The sequence below is a fragment of the Phascolarctos cinereus genome, unplaced genomic scaffold (assembly GCF_003287225.1).
Source record: "Phascolarctos cinereus isolate Bilbo 61053 unplaced genomic scaffold, phaCin_HiC Scaffold_4;HRSCAF=312, whole genome shotgun sequence".
NCBI classification, from domain to species: Eukaryota; Metazoa; Chordata; class Mammalia; order Diprotodontia; family Phascolarctidae; genus Phascolarctos; species Phascolarctos cinereus.
Window position 1 is genome coordinate 22528154 of NW_027555847.1, and position 22270 is coordinate 22550423.

Consider the following 22270-nt stretch of genomic DNA (forward strand, 5'->3'; position numbering starts at 1 on the left):
AGAGTTCCTCCCATTCACAGTTATGATCAGTATCTGTGTCTTTCTCTCCTTCCCTTCTCCCCCCCTTTATGCTTTTCTTTCTCCTTTCTTCTTTTCCCTCCTCACTACTGTTTGCTCTTGACCACTGCCTCCCTTCTATTAGCCCCCTACCTTTTCTTGCCCTTTACCCTTTCTACTTCTTCCCTCCCTTCTATTCACCACCTCCCTTTTCTTTCCCCTTTTCCCTCCTACAGCCTATAGGGCAAGTTAGATTTCTATACCTGATTATGTTATTCCCTTTTTGAGCCAAATCTGATGACAGTAAGGTTCAAACAATGCTCATCTCCTTCCCTTCTTTCCCTCTGCTGTAATAGGTTTTTGTGCCTTTTCCTGTAATGTAATTTACCTTTGTCTGCCTCTTCCTTTCCTTTTCTCTCAGTACATTTTCTTACTTAGATCAGATTAATCCACTTACTTGCATCCATTTAACCCACTTGATTAGATTTTTTTAATCATTATATCAAAGTCAACTTATAGCCACTCCCTTTAACATGGTGTAATAACAATACAGACAAATGCAAATCAAAACAAGTCTGAGGTACCACATCACACCTATCAGACTGGCCAACGTGACAAAACAGGAAAATGATAAATGTTGGAGAAGATGTGGGAAAACTGGAACACTAATGCATTGTTGGTAGAGTTGTGAAATGATCCAACCATTTTGGAGAGCAATCTGGAACTATGCCCAAAGGGCTATAAAAATGTGCATACCCTTTGACCCAGCAATAGCACTTCTAGGGCTATATCCCAAAGAGATCATACAAATGGGAAAAGGACCCACATGTACAAAAATATTTATAGCAGCTCTTTTTGTGGTGGCAAAGAACTGGAAATTGAGAGGATGCCCATCAATTGGGGAATGGCTGAACAAGTTGTGGTATACTAATGGAATACTATCATGCTATAAGAAATGATGAACAGGCTGATTTCAGAAAAACCTGGAAAGACCTGTATGGTCTGATGCTGAGTGAAATGAGCAGAACCAGGAGAACACTGTACGCAGTAACAGTGACATTGTGCGATGACTAATATTGATAGACTTAACCCTTCTCAGCAATACAAAGATCTGAGACATCTCTAAAGGCCTCATGATGGAAAATGCTATCCACATCCAAAGAAAGAGCTATGGAGTTTGAATGCAGATGGAAGCATACTATTTGCTATTTTTTTTCCCCTTCTGTTGAGTTTTGTTTCCTCTTCCTGGTGGCTCCTCCTTTTGGTTCTAATTCTTACTTACAACACCACTAATGTGAAAATATGTCTAACAGGAATGTATATGTATAGCCTATATCAGACTGCGTGCCATCTTGGTGAGGGAGGTAGGGAGGGAGGGGGAGAAAAATTTGAAGCTTAGAAGATTATAGAAGTGATTGTTGATAATTCAAAATAAATTAATTTAAAAAAAACTGATATTATTCAAACGTAGATCTGATCCCCTTCTCCACTTAAAAATCTACAATGGTTATCTATCATCCCTAAAAGAAAAACTTCAAATCTGGTTCCAACCTGACTCTAGTCTTATTTTTGAGGCCTTTCCTGTCCCATAACCCATTGCAGCATTCTTACACGGCCAGCTGTTTTCTCAGCGTGACATCTGGGTTCTTGCCTTCAGGCCTTTGTACAAGTAAGTAGCCCCTGGCACTCCCTTCGTACCTCCCCTCCCCCAGTCCTTGGTTTCCTTCAAAGTGCAGCTCAGGCCCCCTCTTCTCTGCCCCACACCTCTTGTAAGTCATGGGCACTTTCTGGCTTTTAGCTCCTTGTCTGCCAATGGATTCTATCTGCCCAGTAGAATATAAGCTTCTTGTGGGCAGGAACTATTTCTTTCTGGCTTTTTTATCGCCAGGGCCTACCATAGTGCTTTGCATGTGGTAGGGACTCAATGTTTGTTGAATTTTTAAATGATGTTTAAAAAAAGCATAATAAAAAGATGGAAGCTTGAAGGATAAACATGCCTTACAATGAAAATTATTGGCTCCAAAGGGCAAAAGTTTTAAATATAAAAACGATTTCCCGAATAGGTGACTATGTCATTAATGAGCAGAAGGGGCTCATTAAGTGAACAAGTACATGTCTGAGAGGGAGCACTCCCTTTTTTTCCAAATTGTACACATTATAAGTCCTAAGTATTATGATAGCTGCTTATTTAAATATCAAGGGAGACTATTACATCAAAAACTCTACCCACATGGAAAAAGCCTGGCTTATTAAAACTTTGAATCTCTCCCCTCCAACCCTTTGTCAAAAGTCAGTGAGACAATTCTGAAATTTTTTGAGGGGGAGTGGTGGGGACAATCACACCTGTTTCTTGGGGAAGTGGTATGGCGGGGGTGGGGTACTAGAACCATCTCACAATACCACTGCTTGTTAAATTATCAGTGTGAACATGTACATCTTGGAAATGAGCAAACGCTACAAACCGGGGCTTGAGTTACTGTGCTGCTGATTGTTCAGGCTTAGAGAGATGGAGAAAATGTTAACTTAAAAGTGTGTTGGGTGTAATTTTTCTTTTCCAGAGAGCCATTAAATATATACCAGCATACCACTGTAGTATGACACGGTGGACTTGGATTCAGGAAAAAGGCAAGTTCTTCAGAGTTTCTAGAGAAAGTCAAATCAATAAGAAATCCCTTTCCGAAAAGGGATTTCCCAAGAATCATGAGGAACTTCTCTGAGACTTGATAAGGCCTGAAATTGGACTGTCATTCACATCTGGAGCAGTGGCAAGGAGTCCTTTGTGACTTCAAGGCCAGAAATCACTCCAAGTGATTTTCATCAGGCTGCAGAGTATCTCGTAGAAGGGAAATGAGAGGCCTCGTACAGAAAAAGTGATGGACAGAAATAAAGGTTAAAAAATGTGCTTCATTCCTGCATCCTTATGCTCCAAAAGAAGAAAACGACTTTTTGGGGGCCTGTTGACTTTAACTGTCATCGGTCCCCCTCAGTGTCCTTTGGGATTGGAGGCATGTCCTGATTCCAACCACGTGTGAAAATGCCAACTCACGACAGACTTCTCCCATCCCACACAACGCACTTTAAAGACGGATGATGCAGGGTTGCTGAGTTTGGCCCAATTATGTTATAGCTATTGTTGTGGCAGTGAGACGGCCCCTTCACAAAATCTTCCCCAAATAAGAACAACTTCAGTCAAAATCTATGCTCATTGTCATCAAAACTACGTCACTAGTTGCATCTGTTCAGAAACTTAGGTAAACAAATGTCCTCAAAGGGCCCCAAAACGTTGAATTCCATGTGACTGCTACCGGGCCCCAAGCTCTGGTTTGGGGTAAAGATTTTTGACTTCTGAAGATCTGGCACCTGTTCAAACCATCCAGTCCTATTCGGTCCTATCCAAGCCAATCAATCTGCTTTAATCTAGTTCAATCCCATCTCGTCCCATCCAATCAGGTCCTGGCCAATTGGATCCAATCTGGCTTGGGAAAACAAAGAAGAAAGTGAACTAAGGCCCTGCCTTTAAGCGCTGGACTTTTTACCTTCTGTAATTCAGAGTCAGAAAACCCCGCCCTGAGGATTTAAGGAAAGCTTCTTATTGTACCGGTCTGACAGAGTCGCGTGTGTGATATGCTCTTAAGGGGCAGGCAGAGTAACAGACCTAAAGTTGAATCCTGCTTGGGGCCTATGCTAGCTGTGCAATCCTCGTCAAATCACTTTACCTTTCTCAGCCTCAATTTCCTCCTTTGTAAAATGGGGCTGATAATAGCACAGACTTCTCAGGGATGTTGTAGGAATCAAATGAGATAATCTGGGAAGAGCTCTGTAAGCCACAGATCGCTATACAAATGCCAGCTATTGTTATTAATAACATTTTGATAGATTAAAATGAATTAAAATTATATAATTGTTAATGAGTGCTAATTGTGAAGCTACTCAGAACAGAAGATAACCTTTAAAACATGAAATGCATATAAAACTTAATAATGATTTTAAAATTGATACATTTTCTTTGTGTTTAGAAAAAAAAATATTAACCAACAGAAAGGAAACACATAAAATTTACTCTATTTGGAAATCCCCAGGCCTACAGAGAAGAGAAAAATGATGACAATAAGATCAGTCCAACGTAATACATGTAAGGGATGAGGAAAAGAGAGCTCGCTTCAGTCAGCTTGTGCTGTCCTAGGATGAAGCAGGGTTGGTGCATATTAATCATCTGTCAAAGACTGGAGGACTTTATCGGCCAATTACAGATAGAAGTAAATTTACAGCACATAAACATGGGACAGAGCTACCAAGAATTCCAGCCCTAGCACAACCAACAGTGACATTTTTAGCACAGAGATAAGAGATACATTTTTTTAAAAAGGTTGTGCTTCTGCTTGGATATTTTAGAGTTATTTTACAAAATTTTTATTTCTTTTAAACTATTTAGATATTTCCCCCTAGAAACTTACCAAGCCTCTCACTACTCTTACTCCCAATTTATCTAAGCTGAAGCAAGAATAGCAACTGTCATCATACTCTGAAAGAAGGCCCTGATTATGGGCTCTATCTCTAGGAGCCGCTACCCAGAAGGTAATCATGGCTTATTTTATAAAATCAAGGACTAAGCAAAAAATATCCTCAACTGTTTGGAGGACTCTAAACCAACATACAAATAAATGTGCCTGCTCCAAGCACAGAGCAAAACCTAGAATGCCAGGAAAAGGCATTTGCAAATAAACTCTGTTAACGCCAAATGGCATCCACTTTGCTTGGCTTGGCAGAATTTCTCTGCGTGGAGGATGGGGCACTGTTTCCCTGACCCACTGTCTCTAAATTTCTGGGGTTACAATGGGCATTTCTGGGCCATATTGTTGGAAGAGCTACACCCAGCTTTAACAAGATGGGAGTCCAACCTTCTTGTTCTAAGACCCACAGTTGCAGGAAAAGGGCTAAATAAATGTGAGCTACATAGTAATTCCTAAAGATAAATAAAGTCTGGGTCAGACTTCTGCATCCCTTCTACTTCTTTGTATTCTCTTCTTGCGTGTTATCACCTGATTCCTGCTCTGGGCTTAATAACTAATCATATAGCATGGGGCAATAAATGAGAAACAAATAACTGAATGAGCGAATAATAAAAGCAAGCTAACATTTACCCATCTCCTACTATGCGCCAGGCATGTGCCAAATGCTTCAGAGCAACCTCATTTGATCCTCATAACAACCCTGTGAGTAGGTGCTATTATAATACCACCTTACAGATGAAGAAACTGAGGCAGACAGAAGCTGAGTGACTTGCCCAGGGGCACACAACTAGTAAGTGTCTGAGGCTGCATTTGAACTTGTGTCTTCGTGACTCCAGGTCCCATGCTTTTAGATGCCTGTTTGGATTCCATTAATGTTCTTAAGTTCCCTCAAACAGTACAGATCACAGCTCAGAGATTGATGATGTCCAGGTCCACTTACAAGTGATGCGGAGAAGCAATGCCTATGGAATGTCCCGGAGGCCTCCCTCTGCTCCTCCTGACCTGATGACCAGGACGCTAGTATCCTTGGCAACACTCGGGAGAGTTTCCGAACGACGTAAGAGATAAGAAGGCTGCCTAATTAAGGTTTGCTAACACTGTACTCAATGGCTGTCCTCAACAAGCTTACATTCCAGGGGGAGACAACGTGTAAGTAAGCCAGTCTTCTCTTCCCATCATTCATTTTCCTGGTGATATATTTTACTTTGATAAGAGAAAAGATCTCACTGAATGTGCTTATGACATTTGAGCTGTTTTCATCTCAGAAATCAGAGATGGAGGCCGCTCCTTCAGGTCACCAACTTTGTGGATTATGTGAAAAAGCACATGTAAGCTGCGGACGGTGCTGCATTGCCACTTAAGTGGGCCTTTGTTTCCTCAGGGACAGCTTCTTCTCCCTCACAGGAAAGGTACAATTATCTCAACTGCTTCCGTTATAACCAAATATCAAATTTGAGGAAGTAAAAAGGGCCCAAGTTTCATGCAGAGACTCGAGTTTCTTCCTCCTAAGGCCTAATATGCTGACGTTTCAGACCGAGTCCAAGACCCATCCTGAAAAGGCAACTGAGTTAAGGGGGTGGAGTGACAGCTCCTACTTTTATGGCTCCTTCAGAATTCTTTTATTTTTCCATTTTAATTATCTGTATCCTTTAAAGTATGTTCTTTCCTTGGGGGGATAATAGCCTGGGATATAGTTGGTAAGATATAAAATAAATAAATGTCATGAGATGAGGCACGGCTTTCAATTATAAGTCATAAATTTTTTTTAACAAGATACGATTTCTCCAATTTTTATATGATGATACATGCTGACCTCATAATTTTATCACGTTTTATATTTATGGCCCAATAATGCCTTCTTGGCAAATCACAAAGGCTGTTGAATTTATGGCACAACAGCCTGATAGGTAATTTACTGATTCTCTGATTGACCGTAAAACAATTTGCTAGGAAAACTGCTGGATAACATACTGGCAGATTAAGTTTGACTGCTTTTTTTTTTCTTTCTGAAGAAATCTGGCTTTTAATTTCAATAAGTGAAAATGTAAATGACCTTTTCTGAGTGATTAAACATTTACTGAATGATATAAAGCATGCTATCTATTTAGCTGACGAGGCCCTTCACCATCCTGGCTCCCCTCTTCTGGGACCTTCCCAAAAGGTGGTGCCCAGGACTGAGCACAGTTCTCATGCGTGGTCTGAGCAGGGCAGCGGACAGTAGGATCATAGAACCTGCCTACTCTGAGAAGGTGTGCCTCTCTTCTGATGGCTTCAGAGTGAGTGAACATTTTTAGGGGCCCAGTCACGCAGTTGTGTCTGAGGGAGCTTGGTGTCCACTGAAACCCCTCAATCTTTTTCAGGCAAACTTATAGTTAAGTCCTCTTCCCGATCTTGTATGTGTACAAGCTATTTTCTGGAACTCAAGTATCCTATCTTACATTCCATTTCTCTGCAGAAAGTATTTTCAGTCTAAACTTAAAGGAATTTAAATACAGACGCTTCCTCACCTTCTGTGAACATGCATCCACGAATGAAAATATGAAATCTGATTCTGAATTCATGAGACTTCTTTTGTGTCTTATTTGAAGCTCAGTCTTCTCACTTTCTTGTGATGCCTCAGCTAATGCAGCAGCTCTGAGCAGACAGCAGCAGAGGCTGGGCAGGGGCCTTGGGGAGCATCTTTAAGCCCCCTCAATTTACAGAAAAAGAAACCAATCTCCAAAGACAGGACTGACTGGCCCAAAGCCCAGAACCTGGGCTCCACCCCCCACTTCACACTGCCACTCTCCTGCACTCCAATGTCATTAATTTAGGATCTATGCTCTTTGGGAGGAAAGGTGGTTTACCCTTGCATCATGTAGAAAAATAACATACTGCTCATAAAATTAAATTTTTTTTTTGGCTTTAACTTGCATAGGAGAACTCTTGGTCTGAGGACTCCCTCCACCAATGGAGACTGGCAATTCCCATGTAATTCCCATGTCTTTGAGGGTTGTCTGGACATGCTAAGGCTTTTATTAGGTTAGTAAAGAGTCAAGATGTAAATTCAAGTCCTGATTCCAAGAGTGGTCCTCTGCTACCTCTCTAGGAAATGAATGACATAAACAAATTGGCAGGAAAAACATTTATTCTAAAGAAATTAAGTTGCCTAGGAGTCCTTCAGAAACAGCTATTTATAAGGAAAGGCCAACGTTGGCAGACACTAATTCCATGTTCTTCTTATCTACTGATTATATTAGGTAAGTTTATGGATCCTATTAATAAGACAAACAGTTTGTTGAGTGACTTGTGTAACTGAAAGTAATACAAGTTCATTTATTTACAAGGTGTCTGATTTAGACTTTGCTTTCTCCAAACTGTCTGATCCTTACCAACTATGGGATTTCTCTACTCTGAGCCTCAGTTTCATCATACAGAATATGGGAACAATAATACTTGCAATGCTATGAAAATGCACTTTGTAAACTTGAAAACGGTATGTCCACATAAGTCATGAATAATAATAGTGAGGTTTTATTAAATTATCTACTGTTCCTTTATAAGTCTGAGAAGGTTTTAAAAATAGTGCTATTTGGACTAAAGAAATTCTGAAACATGAAATGGCTATTTAAATTCACAGAAGTAAACTTTAAATACTTTAAAGTTATAGAAAAACAATTTTAAAATACAATGAATTATCATTTGCCAATTAAAAGTAAAAGTCATGATTAGCATTTATTCCCAAGAAAAAACAGACAGGACAAAGCCCAAGTCAATCTTACACTCTCATCATCAGGAGAGCTGATGACTGCTTACCGAGGGTTAGGAGAAGGAGGATCCATTTCTTTCTGATAGTGATGTCCTTGATTGACAGGCTGCAAAAGACAGTGAAAAGAATACTTGGAAAATAGCACTGCAAATGTTTTATCTGAAAAGGTGCTGCTGTCAGGCGCATACTCCACCATGGAATTCATCCTCTAGCTCCTCAAACCTGTTGACTGACATTGGGTCATCGGTGACTGTTTTCAAAACTAGCCCTATCCTCTCAGGCTGACTACCAGAACCTAAAGGAAAAGCAGTTCGGCTGCTCTGGGGCGGCCACCTTAGGAGAGGAAGTCTGGAGATGGGGCTGCCTCCTCTGCCTGACTGTCTTTGCAAAGTCCTTCCAGGTGTCTAGTTTTGAAAACTTGGTGTCGCCCTCTCTCGACACTTAGTCCTTGACTAGATCTTCTCTACATCTCTGTCTGAATCTCTCAGCTGCCCCGCTACTATCTAGTGTAGGTCCTAACAACCTTTTCCCTAGGTTACTGAGATAACCCTGGAGCTGGTCTCCCCGTCTCTAGGTTCCCTCTCTTCCTACTTCCTCCCCATACATATTCTACATCAATCTTTTTAAAAAAAAATTTATTTCACCCCCAAATACCTGTAAAAACAATTTTTAATATTCTTTAAAACAATTTGAGTTCTAAATTCTCTTCCTCCTTACCCTCCCCCCTCACTGAGAAGGCAAGCAATTTAGTATAGGTTATACATATACAGCCATGCAAAACATACTTCCATATCAGTCATGTTGTGAAAGAAAACACAGACCAAAAAACCCACCAACAAACAAAAAATAAGAAAAATAAAGTAAGTTAGGGAAAGCATGGTTCAATCTGTGCTCAGATTCCATCAGTTCTTTATCTGGAGATGGATTATCTTGGGTCACTGTATTGCTGAGAACAGCACTGTACAATATTAGTTACTGTGTACGATGTTCTGCTGGTTCTGCTCATCTCACTTTGCATCAGTTCATGTAAATCTTCCCAGGTTTTTTTGATAGCATCTTGCTCATCATTTCTTATAGCACAAGAGTATTCCTTCAAAATCACATACTACAATTTGTTCAGCCAGTCCTCAATTGATTCCCTCAGTTTCCAATACTTTGCCAACACAAAATGCACTGGTATGTGCATTAGTGTCCCAGTTTTTCCACATCTCCTCCAACATTTGTCATTTTGCTTTTCTGTCATATCAGTCAATCTAATATGGGGTGGTACTTCAAAGTTGTTTTAATTTGCATTTCTCTAATCAATAGTGATTTGGAGCACTTTTTGTGGGCTCAGCCGGTCTAGAATTTGTTTTGAGGTGCTATTTAAAAATCTTCAATGTCTCACCATTTCCTGTGAAATAAAGTCCAAGTTCTTTTGTCGTTCAAGGCCTGACCTAATTTAGCTTCAATCTGCTTTTCTGGAATGTTATTCACCCATTCTTATCCTTTATGGATCATTTGCCATACCTTGAACATGATCACTATGGGGGGGGGTGAGGTGAGGCATTCATCTCTACAAAAGAATGGGATGTGGGATACCATGAGTGATGTCCAGAAAGAAGGCCAGTTTGGCTTGACAGAAGATTACTGGAAGGGGGCGATGTCTGACGTTATTGGGAAGGCAGTTTAGGGTCAGACTGTGAGGCACTTATATTTGATCCTAAAAGCAACAGGGAGCCACTGAGGGGTGACGTGGTCAAACCTACACTTCAGGAAAACCCCTTTAGAAGTTTTGCTTAGGATGGCCAACCAGGTAATTGCAGTAGTCCAGGTGAGACATGCACGTATGTATATTCCATCTCATTTGTGAAGTCTTTCCTGGAAGTGGTGGAAATGATCTTTCTTCTGACACCCCAGAACACTCCACTTCCCCCCCCCATCCACTGTTCAAGTTTTCTTGTGTATGTGTGTTTTATCTCCCTACCAAACCCTTAAACATATGGGCTGGTTCATGTATCCTATAAACCAGTAATGTCAAATTTAAATAAAAAAGGGATTCCTGCAGGCCACATATTGACTTGGGAAACCCACAAGCTAACATTATCTAAGTAGTATTGTCATTTTATTTATTTTGTTAAACACCTTCCAATTACATCTTAATCTGGTTCAGCAGCACTAGAGAGTTTTACAGGGATTCCCAAGAGTTTGACACCTCTGCCCTAGACCCCTGGTGGTCCCCAAAACCCTCTATGAGGTCAAAACTATTTTCAAAATAATATCATGGCATTTTAATTTCTAATACAGTAAATATCAACAGATATAACACACATAACCAAAAGCTTTTTGGGAGAGTACTCTATAATTTTTAAGAGTATAAAGGGGCCCTGAGACCAGAGAGTTTGAGAACCATATCCTGATTTTGAATTTGGGAACTGTGACTTACATCTTGGTACTTGTAGCTCAGAAGGACAAATGTGGATGCTTCAAAATCGAGGCTAATTTGAGACTGTCAAGATTCTTGAGCTCGTTCATGCCTCGGTATTCTTAAAGAGCCACAGAATTGTGAAAGACAGACTGAGAGGAAGCAGGGGGACCTATGCCAAGTAGCACAGCAGTAGCAGTACTGCAATGGAGTCAACTTTCCCACCCATATCCAGGCCTTAACGAGCTAAGGGGAAAGCACAGGACAACAAGCAAAAGGAGAAAGAAAATTTAGGGCTGAGCAGCAGAGGAAAATGGGCAGCTTGAGGAAGGCCACTGCCATCTTGGAAGAGAAGCCTCAGGCTGCAGCCACAGGTTGTACTCATCTTCTCTTCAAGGACTGAGGAAGTTCTATGAAAAGGTCTGCTTCTCCTTTAAGTATCTCTCTCAGTATTTACACTGAGCATGATCTGCTCATTTATCTACCCAAACATTTCTAGTAACTTGATTTGCCTAAATCATAAAGAAGCTAAGAATTATTTCTAGATAAATATAAGTTCAAGTTAGGACAGAACGCCAAACCTCTCCCTAAACTGTCCAAACATTAGGAGATTTCCCAAGTGGGGGGTTCTACACTCTTGTGATTTTACTTCTAACTTCTCATTTAATATAAATTTCACAAAGCAGCAGAGAAGGTGACCATGTGGACTTTATGGGTCATTATACTGCCCCAGGCTACAAACCCAGGGCTCATTATTGAAATGGACTGATGAACTCTCCAGAGACAAAGGGGCTAAGAAGGTGATGAGATCGGCGGCCTGCTGCACCTTCCAAAGCGATACCCACACCACCAGGGACGTCTACAGCAAAGTCTGTAGAGACACACAGACACACAGAAATGAAAAACACATCCAAAGACAAATGTATAAATTACCAGATGTAGGCAGACTGTGTGCCCTTCCCAGTTATTAAGGTCCCTCAGTAGGGCTGCTGGTATATTTAGATTTTAATGGCACAGCATTCTGTTCCTCTACTGAAGTCATTCACCAGTGACCCCACTTGGCTACATTTGGAGGCTCATCACCATAGCAGGCCACAGAGCCACGATATGTTTAATCACACATCATAATCATTTAAGGCACAGATGAGTTGAGATCTGAGTTGGTGGAGGCACCTCTAATGAAATTATGGATCCACAATATATGATATTAGATGATTCTATGATATTTATACCAAAATTCTAGATGTGACGAGGTATTTGAAAGCACCATCAGACTCAAAGACCCAGATAAACATTTGTGCCTCGGTTTGAGTAATTTCTCTAGGATAAGTCTTCTGTGAGTTAGTAGGCTCTCTGAAAAGCAGGCATTGGCCCTGAGTGGATGACTGAGCATTGAACACTGATCAGTGAATTAAAAAAGGATATTCCATAAAAACATTTGGTACCATAGAGTCTGATCACACAGGCTAACCTTCACGCTTCGGTCTATTTTTTACAAGTAGCTGGATGCCAAGATCACCTCGAGCCTCAACTGGTCATTCAATCCTCTTCTCTTGAGGCTAATAATGGGGCAACATGCCTCAACACTGATAAAATGTTGCCTCTCGCAACATCCTCACTCTAGGAACAATGTAATAAACACTTGTTTACCATTACTGCTGTAGCTATCAGTCATCCCCCATACAAAAATCCACAGTCACAATCTGGAATCAGGTGAGTATGTCTCACACTCCACTCAAAGGGCTTAGAAATTACATAAAATACTGGGTGACCACAGCAGGGCTACTTAAACATTTTCCACTTGTGACCCCTTCAGCGCTTCTTAAACTGTGGGTTGCAGCCTACAGCTGAAGAACCACTGAACCACAGTACCCAACAGGAGCCTTGTCTACTATAGGGCCACAGGACTTTATAGCTGGAAGAGCCCTTAGGGTTCATTTAGTCCACTCCTCCCCTTACACATGAAGGAACTGATGCCTGGAAAGTGGAAATAAATGATTTGCCCTCAGGGTCAGACCAGGATCTAAATGTGCTCTTGACCTTGAAGAGTCCTACGCTTGCTCCTTTACATCATAATGCAGTGACTGGTATATAATGGCACATAATGCACATTAGGAACAGATTTTAATAGGCTTAGACGTCTTAAGGACAGAAAGGATACAAGTTCTTTGTAGTGAATCCTTTCCCTTTATTATTTCTTTGAACATTCCTATTTAATTCAGGGGCTCTTAACCTGGGTCCATAAACTTAGTTTTTTGACAGTTTGATAACTGTATTTCAATAGAACTGGTTTCTGTTATAATCCTTACTATTTTATTTTGAAGACATTTCTCTGAGAAGGGGTTCACAGAATTTACCAGACTGTGAAAGGGAGTCCATGGCAGAAAAAAGGCTAAGAATCCCTTCCTCAAATGAAATTGAATATCCAATCTTAGCATACCAGTCACTTAATCCAACATGGTATTATGCACCACGAGTGAATTTAAATGTATATGGGCCACCAGGATCAAGGCATCACATAGCAATGCCAACAAAACAAACACAATGGCCAGGAGGACAGCAGAAAGAAGAACCCCAAAATCTGGTTTTATGGTTGCACAAGAAGTTATTTAATTAAGGTTTTATTTCTCACGGAAAAAAAAAGAGAAATTAGGTCAAGAAAAGGGCATAACTTATTACTTGCCTGGAAAGGACTGGTTCAGGATTACTCTACCACAGATAAACATGTTGGGGTTCACTGCTCAGTTCTTGGCTACACATGTATGTTTTACATGATGGAGCAGCCACCTACTGACTTGAGACACACCCACAATTCATTTTTAGCTCACTGTCAGGAAGATTTCTTGATATTCAGCCAAAATGCTCATTTTCTTAATTTTGTCCCATTAATTGTATTTACACTCCCTGGTGCCAGACCAAAGAATTCTTTTCTTTCCCTTAGCCATGCGAGCATTTGGAGACTTCTATCATGCCTTTTGCAGAATGTTCATCTAGCTATGCTACCAAGAACGTTCTCTCTTAATTTTTTTTTGTGAATTTTTTTCCTTCTAGCAATTGTTGTTTAAAAAATAAAACAAGACAATAATAAATAATAAAAATGACAAGGCTGACATTACCATTAAATATTCAAATCCTTATTCATATTTCAAATTGTCAAATTCAAACAATGGGGGGCAGTAATTTTTACATAAGGATGCCTACAGAAGACAAACAGACTCAGAAAACCCCATATTAACATTATCTATATTCTATTCTATTTTTATTTATTTTGCTAAATATTTCCTGATTATATCTTAATCTGGCTTGGGTTCAGGCTGCGCTAGGGAGTGTTAGGGGCTATGTGATTGACACTTCTGATCTAATACCCATCTTTATAACTAATACTTTGTATTATTAAAAAAACTATATAAAGTTATAAAAGCTATTAACAACCTATAACTAATATTTTGTATTAAGTACAATTATTAGGTGGTGCAGTGAATAGAGCTCCAGGCCTGGAGTCAGGAAGACTCATGTTCCTGAGTTCAAACCTCACCTCAGATGCTTACTAACTGTGTGACCCTGGCCAAGTCACTTAACCTTGTTTGCCTTAGTTCCTCATCTGTAAAATGAGTTGGAGAAGGAAATGGCAAACCACTCCAGTATCTTTGCCAAGAAAATCCCAAATGAGGTCATAAAGACTTAGACACAACTGAAAATAACCGAACAACAAACTTTGTATTGAAATGGAATTGCAGAATTTCAGAGTTGGAAGAGACCCCAGCGGTCATCTGTTCTGAAACATACCCAACAAATAGGCATCTAGCCTAGTCAACACAATTTCAAGTTAAGCAATACAGCTTAGAAGGACATGGAAGAACTGAACTTTGGTCTAAGACAGATTTTTACTTTGAGTCTTAAACACTGATTTACATTAGGAAGCTTTTATATCAGTAAACTGTTTGCCTCAGTTTCTGCAACTGTAAAATGGAGATAATAAAAAGCACTTACCTACCAGAGTTGTAAAGATAAAATGAGATAACATTTACAAAGTGCTTAGAATAGCGCCTGGCACACAGCAGATGCTTAATAAATCCTTCCTTCCTAGACACACACACACACACACACGTACCAGTTTCCTTTCTAATGAAAAGTCTCTCTAACCTTAATATCATAATCAAATTGATGATAACAAGGAATGGTCATATACATTCTAAAAGTTAATTTTGAGAAACCTCAGCTCTAGGAAATTGGCTTTGACAAGCAAAGAATGCCCACTGAACCAATTTCTACTGAAGACAGAACATTATTTCCTTCAGCTTAAGTTAGGGTTAAAGGATCCTAAAGGTTTTAAATGGTTTACTGAACCTGGTAACCAGCAGCCCAGCTGATCACCACAGCATGCATTCTTATCTGTCAATGGACAATTTTCTGTGTCCACGCTATAAACAACATGTAGAACTAGATAGATCTGGGAGGTCATTTGTGTGGATGCTTCTTCCACTGAGGTTGACCACAATCCTTGGTGCTATTTTCCTACATGCTGAAGGCCTCCCTCTTGATTTTTTAGTATTCTAAGAATAACAGTGGGTTAAACAATCAGTTCTGTCCCTCTCTCATCTCTCTTTCAGGCTATGTTAATTATTCCCCTTCATTTTCTAGTCATTCATTTCCTTGATAATGTCTCACATGCCATTTCACATGTCACTGGCAACATGCCTGCTTATATCCACCATGCATCATCTTCTCATATCCCTTTAAGTTATTTGTCATTTTAATTCTTCTGAAATTGTGCTGTGCTGTGATTTGTAGCCTTAAAGCACCTTTGGGAAAGAATCTGATATCCTTGGGTACTCTGGGATCTCTACCCCCTCAATTCAACAGATATATCCTGAAATATTTCAGTTTCTCCAATTCAATCTGGCCTGAATTTATTCTCCTACTCAGTTCTTGTTCTGGTTCATTATTCATCTGCAAAGCTCATCCAAATCATAAGTACTGATACAACTATTCTGATGGGCTACCCATCTGGTGTCATGACATAATCTGCACAATAAGTGTTTGTTCATCCACTTTGTTTTTTCCAACATGGATGGTCAAAAAAATCTCTTTTCCATTAGTGTACCTTTCACTAAGGAGATGATAATGTTTTGAGGGTTCCAAGCAAACAGTACAAGGTCATTTCATATGCGAACTATTTTGATAACCTCACCATTAGGTATACTTTGAAATATTTGTCTCTCCCTCCCCCCCCTCTTTCTCTCCATCCATATGTATGTAGCCCCATGAAATAGGAATGTAAGCATACACATATAGGGCAAAGACTTCCTTTCATTTGATGCTAGGGCAGGAGCCATGATAAAGAGAAATAAGCCAAGTAATAAGCAACAAGTAAAACATTTTTTAAAAATGTTGATTTTGTAGTCATTTAGATAACAGAAACAAGGGGTATGGCCTTAGAATGATTACACTAACAACAATAACAGCTGATGTTATTTATATAGTAGAGTGCTACATAAAGCACTGTATAAACATTTTTTGCATTTGGAACTCTAATGACTCTGTGAGAAAAGGCACTACAGTTATTATTTCTCATCCTCTCCTGCATTTGAAGAAACTGAGGCACAGAGAGGTTAAATGAGTTGCCTATGGTGGCACAGCTAATAAGTGGGTAGGATTCAATCCTAGGTCATCCTGGTTCCAAGTAGAGGATTTCACCCACTCCACTGCCCTACTGCTCATAATCACTGTGGCCCATCATCCTGAAGGGAATCTGCCATAGGAGTAACATGATCATTGCTTCAGTTCTCAAACAGTAAAACTAACACCTTCCATCTCGGTTCAAGGCACAAAAGTACAAACAATGAATGGCAGACATGCACTTGCAATGCATATTGATTTACAACTTATAGGTTTTCACTGACATATTCAGATATTTATATTTAAATTAATCAAGTTTTGCCATTTAACCAGAGATGGCAGAAATAGAATTAAGTAATTAAGAATTAAGAAACAGTTTTCCGTTTGAGGCGTCGACTGAATTTAAACCAACTGCTAAAGCAACTTGCATACTTCAACAGTTTCTCTGACAGCACAGATATTACACTAACTATAAAATACAGTTTTCAGTCTATCATTTTTATAGTTGCATACGAACATCTGTTCATCTGATTTATCTGTAGCTTAGCAAAATCAACTCTCTTTTTAGTCCTGGACAATTTTTTAAACCTCATTAAAGCTCAAAAGTAGTGAGCAGTTAATGAACCTGAATATAAAGGGAGGAATGCAATCCTAAATTAGCCATAAAGAGCCAAAGACCAAGTGCTAGCATGTAACATACACACAGCCAGAAGGTCACCACAGAAAATGCCAGTATGCTGTGCTAGGTGAGAGACAATCAACAAAGATGAGAAGCTCAACAAAAGCATCCTCTGGATGGCGCTGTTGCTATGCACAAGTCCCAAGGAAACAGTATTTGCACCAATGAATGGCCATTGAGACTACAGAGCTCTGCTTTTGGAAAAGGTTGGGAGGGACATTAAGAAAGGGCTCTAAATAATGTTACTAAAAATGCTAACATGTAACAAGACAAAGGAAAATTTTTTTTGTGTGTGTGTTAAGTAAAACTCATTAAAAAAATGACAATAACATTCCAAGGCTGTTAGTTAGGATTGTAAAAAATTTTTCAAATACCTTTTCCCCTATACTAATCAATTGACTAAATTCAATTTGTGAAATTAGTCTTATTTTCCTCCAAAATGCCAGTCATGGGAGTGATGCAATGTGACCTGTAGATGAAAGTACCATGTCACTTCTTCCCTGAATTGAAGACACAAATGAGTTCTTTATTAGGTTGAGGAATTGCTTACCTTGGATGAATGAATGATGGCCTTGTGACAATCTCTGCTTACACAGCATATATGTCAAGCATTAAGTGATGATTATCTTAGACTAGAGTAATGATGTTTTGTCTCATGATTTATTTGCAATGTAATAACGTTCTAAATCTATGAATGAATGAAAAAGCACTGCGATACAAACAGAAAAGCAAGGTCCTGCTCTCAAGGAGCTCATATTCTAACAGGGAAAGTTACCACCCGATGACGATAAGGTTCTGAGGGGGCAGACACATAATCATTTTCCCAAATTAGAATGTAAGCAGTTTATCCTTGCTCAGTCCCTCATAATTGCTGGTTCATGTTTGCCTTCTTGTAACTCCCATGTTTGAATTTCAAAGTTTCTATCTATGCAGCTCTGGTCTTTGCATCAAAGCTTGGAAATCCTCTATGCCAATCAAAGTTGAAACATTATGAAATGCAAAATGGATAATTTTGATTACATTAAGTTAAAAAGTTTCTGCAGAGACAAAGCCAATGCAACCAAGATCAGAAGAGAAGCAGAAAACTGGGAAACAATTTTTACAGCCAGTGTCTCTGATAAAGGCCTCATTTCTAAAATATATAGGAAACTGAGTCAAATCTATAAGAATAAAAGTCATTTCCCAGTTGATAAATGGTCAAAGGATACGAACAGGAAGTTTTTGGATGAAAAATTAAAGCTATTTATAGTCATATGAAAAAATGTTCTAAATCACTACTGGTTAGAGAAATGCAAATCAAAACAACTCTGAGGTACCACATCCCACCCATCACATTGACTAACATGACAAAACAGGAAATGATAAATGTTGGAGGAGATGTGGAAACACTAATACATTGTTGGTGGAGTTGGGAATTGGGCCAACCATTCCAGAGAACACTCTGGAACTATGCCCAAAGAGCTATAAAACTGTACATACCCTTTGATCCAGTAATACCACTACTAGGTCTGTATCCCAAAGAGATCATAAAAAAGGGAAAAGGACCCACATGTATAAAAAAAATATGTATTTATACCAATCAAAGTTCAATCCACACCCTCTCCCCTGTCCCTTTTGATTATATTCAGTTTTCCCAGCTTTATCCTTGGTTCTAAATCTATATCCTTTGTCTTCTGGAATATTATATTCTAAGCCTTCACTTCTTTAGAAAGGTGTCTGTGTGTGATCATGTGAGATTCTGACTGTGACTCCTCAGTACTTTTTTTTTTTTCTGGCTGCTTGTAGCATCTTTTTTTTTTTTTTGACCTTAAACCTCTGGATTTTGGCTATCCTGTTCCTGGGAGTTTCACTTTGGAGCTTCTTTCAGGAGATGCCCAGTGGAGTCTTTCTATTTACGCACTGCCCCCTGGTGCTAAGAGATCTGGGCAGTTTTCTTGTACGATTTCTTCCTTTTCAGTCATGGCTTTCAGGACATCCAGGTCAGTTGTTTTTGTTATTAGATATTTTACATTTTTCCCTTACTTTTTCAGTCTTTAGATTTTGCTTTAATATTTCTTGTTATGTCATGGAGTCACTGCATCTATTTGGTTTATTCTAATTTTCAGGGAGTTTTATTGCTTTGGTAAGGTTTTGTATCTCTTTTTTATTAATTTATTTATGTTTTCAACATTCACTTCCACAAGATTTTGAGTTCCAAATTTTTCCCCCTCTCGCCTTTCCCCTCACCCCAAGATGATGTGCATTCTGAATACCCCTTCCCCTAATCTGCCCTCCATTCTAACACCCCGCCCCCATCCTCTTCCCCTTCTATTTTCCTGTAGGGCAGGATAGATTTCTATACCCCATTGTCTGTATATCTTATTTCCCAGTTACATATGAAAACAATTTTTAACATTTGTTTTTAAAACTTTGGGTTGCAAATTTTCTCCCTTCCTCCCTCCCCACTCACCCTGAGAAGGCAAGCAACTCTGATACAGGTTATACATGTGTAGTCATGCAAAACACTTCCATAGTAGTCATGTTGTGAAAAACAAACTATATTTCCTTTCATCCTATCCTGCCCCCCGTTTATTCTATTCTCTCTTTTAACCCTGTTCCTTCTCAGAAGTGTTTGCTTCTGATTACTCCCCACTCCAATCTGCCCTCCCTTCCATCATCCCCTCCCCTTATCCCCTTCCCCCCTATTTCCCCATAGGGTAAAACATTTCCACACCCAACTGAGTGCGTATGTTATTTCCTCCTTAAGCCAAATCTGATGAGAATAAGATTCACTCATTTCCTCTCACCTTCCCACACTTCCCTTCCACTGTAAAAGCTTTTTCTTCTCTGTTTTATGTGAGATAATTTCACCTCATTCTACCTCTCCCTTTCTCCTTTTTCTAGTACAATCCTCTCACCCCTTAATTTTACTTTTTAGATATCACCCCTTGTACCCCTATCTATCTTATCTATCTATCTATCTATCTATCTATCTATCTATCTATCTATCTATCTAGCAACATATAATTTTTTCCCCTCCAACTATCCTAATACTGACAAGGGTCACATGAGTTATAAATATCATCTTTCCCAGCAGGAATGTAAACAGTTCAACTTTAGTAAGTCCCTTATGATTTCTCTTTCCTGTTTACTTTTTCATGCTTCTCTTGAGTCTTGTATCTGAAAGTCAAATTTTCTATTCAGCTCTGGTCTTTCCATCAAGAATGCTTGAAAGTCCTCTATTTCACTGAATGACACTTTTCCCCCTGAAGGATTATACTCAGTTTTGCTGGGCAGGTGATTCTTGGTTGTAATCCTATCTCCTTTGCCCTCCAGAATACTATATTCCAAGCCCTACGGTCCCTTAATGTAGAAGCTGCTAAATCTTATGTTATCCTGATTGTGTTTCCACAATACTTGAATTGTTTCTTTTTGGCTGCTTGCAATATTTTCTCCTTGACCTGGGAACTCTGGAATTTGGCTATAATATTCCTAGGAGTTTTCCTTTGGGGAGTTCTTTCTGTAGGTGATCAGTGGATTCTTTCAATTTCTATTTTACCCTCTGGTTCTAGAATATCAGGGCAGTTTTCCTTGATAATTTCTTGCATTTTTTTTAAAGGCAATTGGGGTTAAGTGACTTGCCCAGGGTCACACAGCTAGTAAGTGTCAAGTGTTCGGAGGCCAGATCTGAACTCAGGTCCTCCTGACTTCAGGGCCAGTGCTCTATCCAGTGCGCCACCTAGCTGCCCTGATAATTTCTTGAAAGATGATGTCTAGGCTCTTTTTTTGATCATGGCTTTCAGGTAGTCCAATAATTTCTAAATTCTCTCTTCTGGATCTATTTTCCAGCTTAGTTGTTTTTCCAGTGAGACATTTCACATTGTCTTCTATTTTTTCATTCTTTTGGTTTTGTTTTACCGTGTCTTGATTTCTCATAAAGTCACTAACTTTCGTTCTCTCCATTCTAATTTTTAAGGAAGTATTTTCTTCAGTAAGCTTTTGGACTTCCTTTTCCATCTGGCCAATTCTGCTTTTGAAGGCATTCTTCTCCTTATTGGCTTTTTGGACCTCTTTTGCTATTTGGGTTAGGCTATTTTTTAAGGTGTTATTTTCTTCAGCATTTTTTTAGGTCTCCTTTAGCAAGCTGTTGATTTGTTTTTCATGATTTTCTTGCATCACTCTCATTTCTCTTTCCAGTTTTTCCTCTACTTCTCTTACTTGCTTCTCAAAATCCTTTTGGAGCTCTTCCATGGCCTGGGACCAATTCGTATTTTTCTTGGAGGCTTTGGATGTAGGAGCTTTGACTCTGTTGTCTTCTTCTGGCTGTATATTTTGATCTTCTTTGTCTGCAAAGAAAGATTCTATGGTCTGACTTTTTTTTTTTTGCGCAGTTCGCTCATGATACCAGCCAATTACTTGAGTTATAAACTCTTTGTTAAGGTAGGAGTCTGTTTTCAGCGTGGAGAATGTACTGTCCCAAGTTTTGGGGATTTTGTGCAGCTGTTTTCAGAAATGTTTCTAGGGACCTGTAAATTTTCAGTTCTTCCAAAGTGGTAACGATCAAGAGGGAGGTGTTCACTCCTTTCCTGGCCCGGGCTCTGGTCTATGAGTGACCACATGCACTCTTTTCTGCCTTGGAACTGTGAGGAGGATTATCTCTTCACTGTCACCACAAGTTCCACCATGCCAGCGCTCCTCCTCGCCCCAGGACTGCCATCCAGAACTGTGACCCAGATCCAAGCACCGGCAAAGCAAGAGAATCCTGCCTCAGTACCAGCAAAGAGAAACCTGCAATCTCCCTTTTATCAGTCACTTGATCCTCCCTCTGTCTGTGGGCCAAGAGCTCTGGAAGCAGTCCCCACCCCGAGGTTGCACCAGAACTGGGGCCAGACTGAGCTTCTCTATCACTTTGGTCAGACAGACTTTTCCTACTGAGCTTCTAAATTGTCTCTGGGGTTTGTATGGGAAGTCTGGAAACCACCACGGCACCCCTCGATTTAATCCTTTGAGGACTGCTCCAGGTTTGCTGAGGTCTGGTTTTTGCCTGCTTGGCCCACGCTGAACTGCACTCCTCTCCCAGTCCAGCACAGTAGACCTTTCCAGTCAACCATCCAGGTTGTCGTAGCCTGGAAATTTGTTTCACTCTGTCTTTTTGTGGGTTCTGCTGCTCAAGAATTTGTTTAGAGACATTTTTTACAGGTATTTGGAGCAGTTTGGGGGAGAGCTCAAGAAAGTCACTACTTTTACTCCACCACCCTCCCTCGCTTTTGTACCTCTTGAACCAAGCTCTTAATTCCCTTCTTTCTTATATGTCTCATTTCTTTTCCATTTCT

At 39.7% G+C, this 22270-nt stretch overlaps 1 protein-coding gene across 1 annotated transcript in view; it reads right to left on the bottom strand.

Moving 5' to 3' along the window:
* Positions 1-22270, bottom strand: part of CFAP20DC (CFAP20 domain containing) — a 204478-nt gene that overhangs the window by 39703 nt on the left and 142505 nt on the right. The window contains 1 exon segment of the mRNA XM_078152116.1: positions 8304-8362. Coding sequence (XP_078008242.1) covers positions 8304-8362 — 59 coding nt within the window.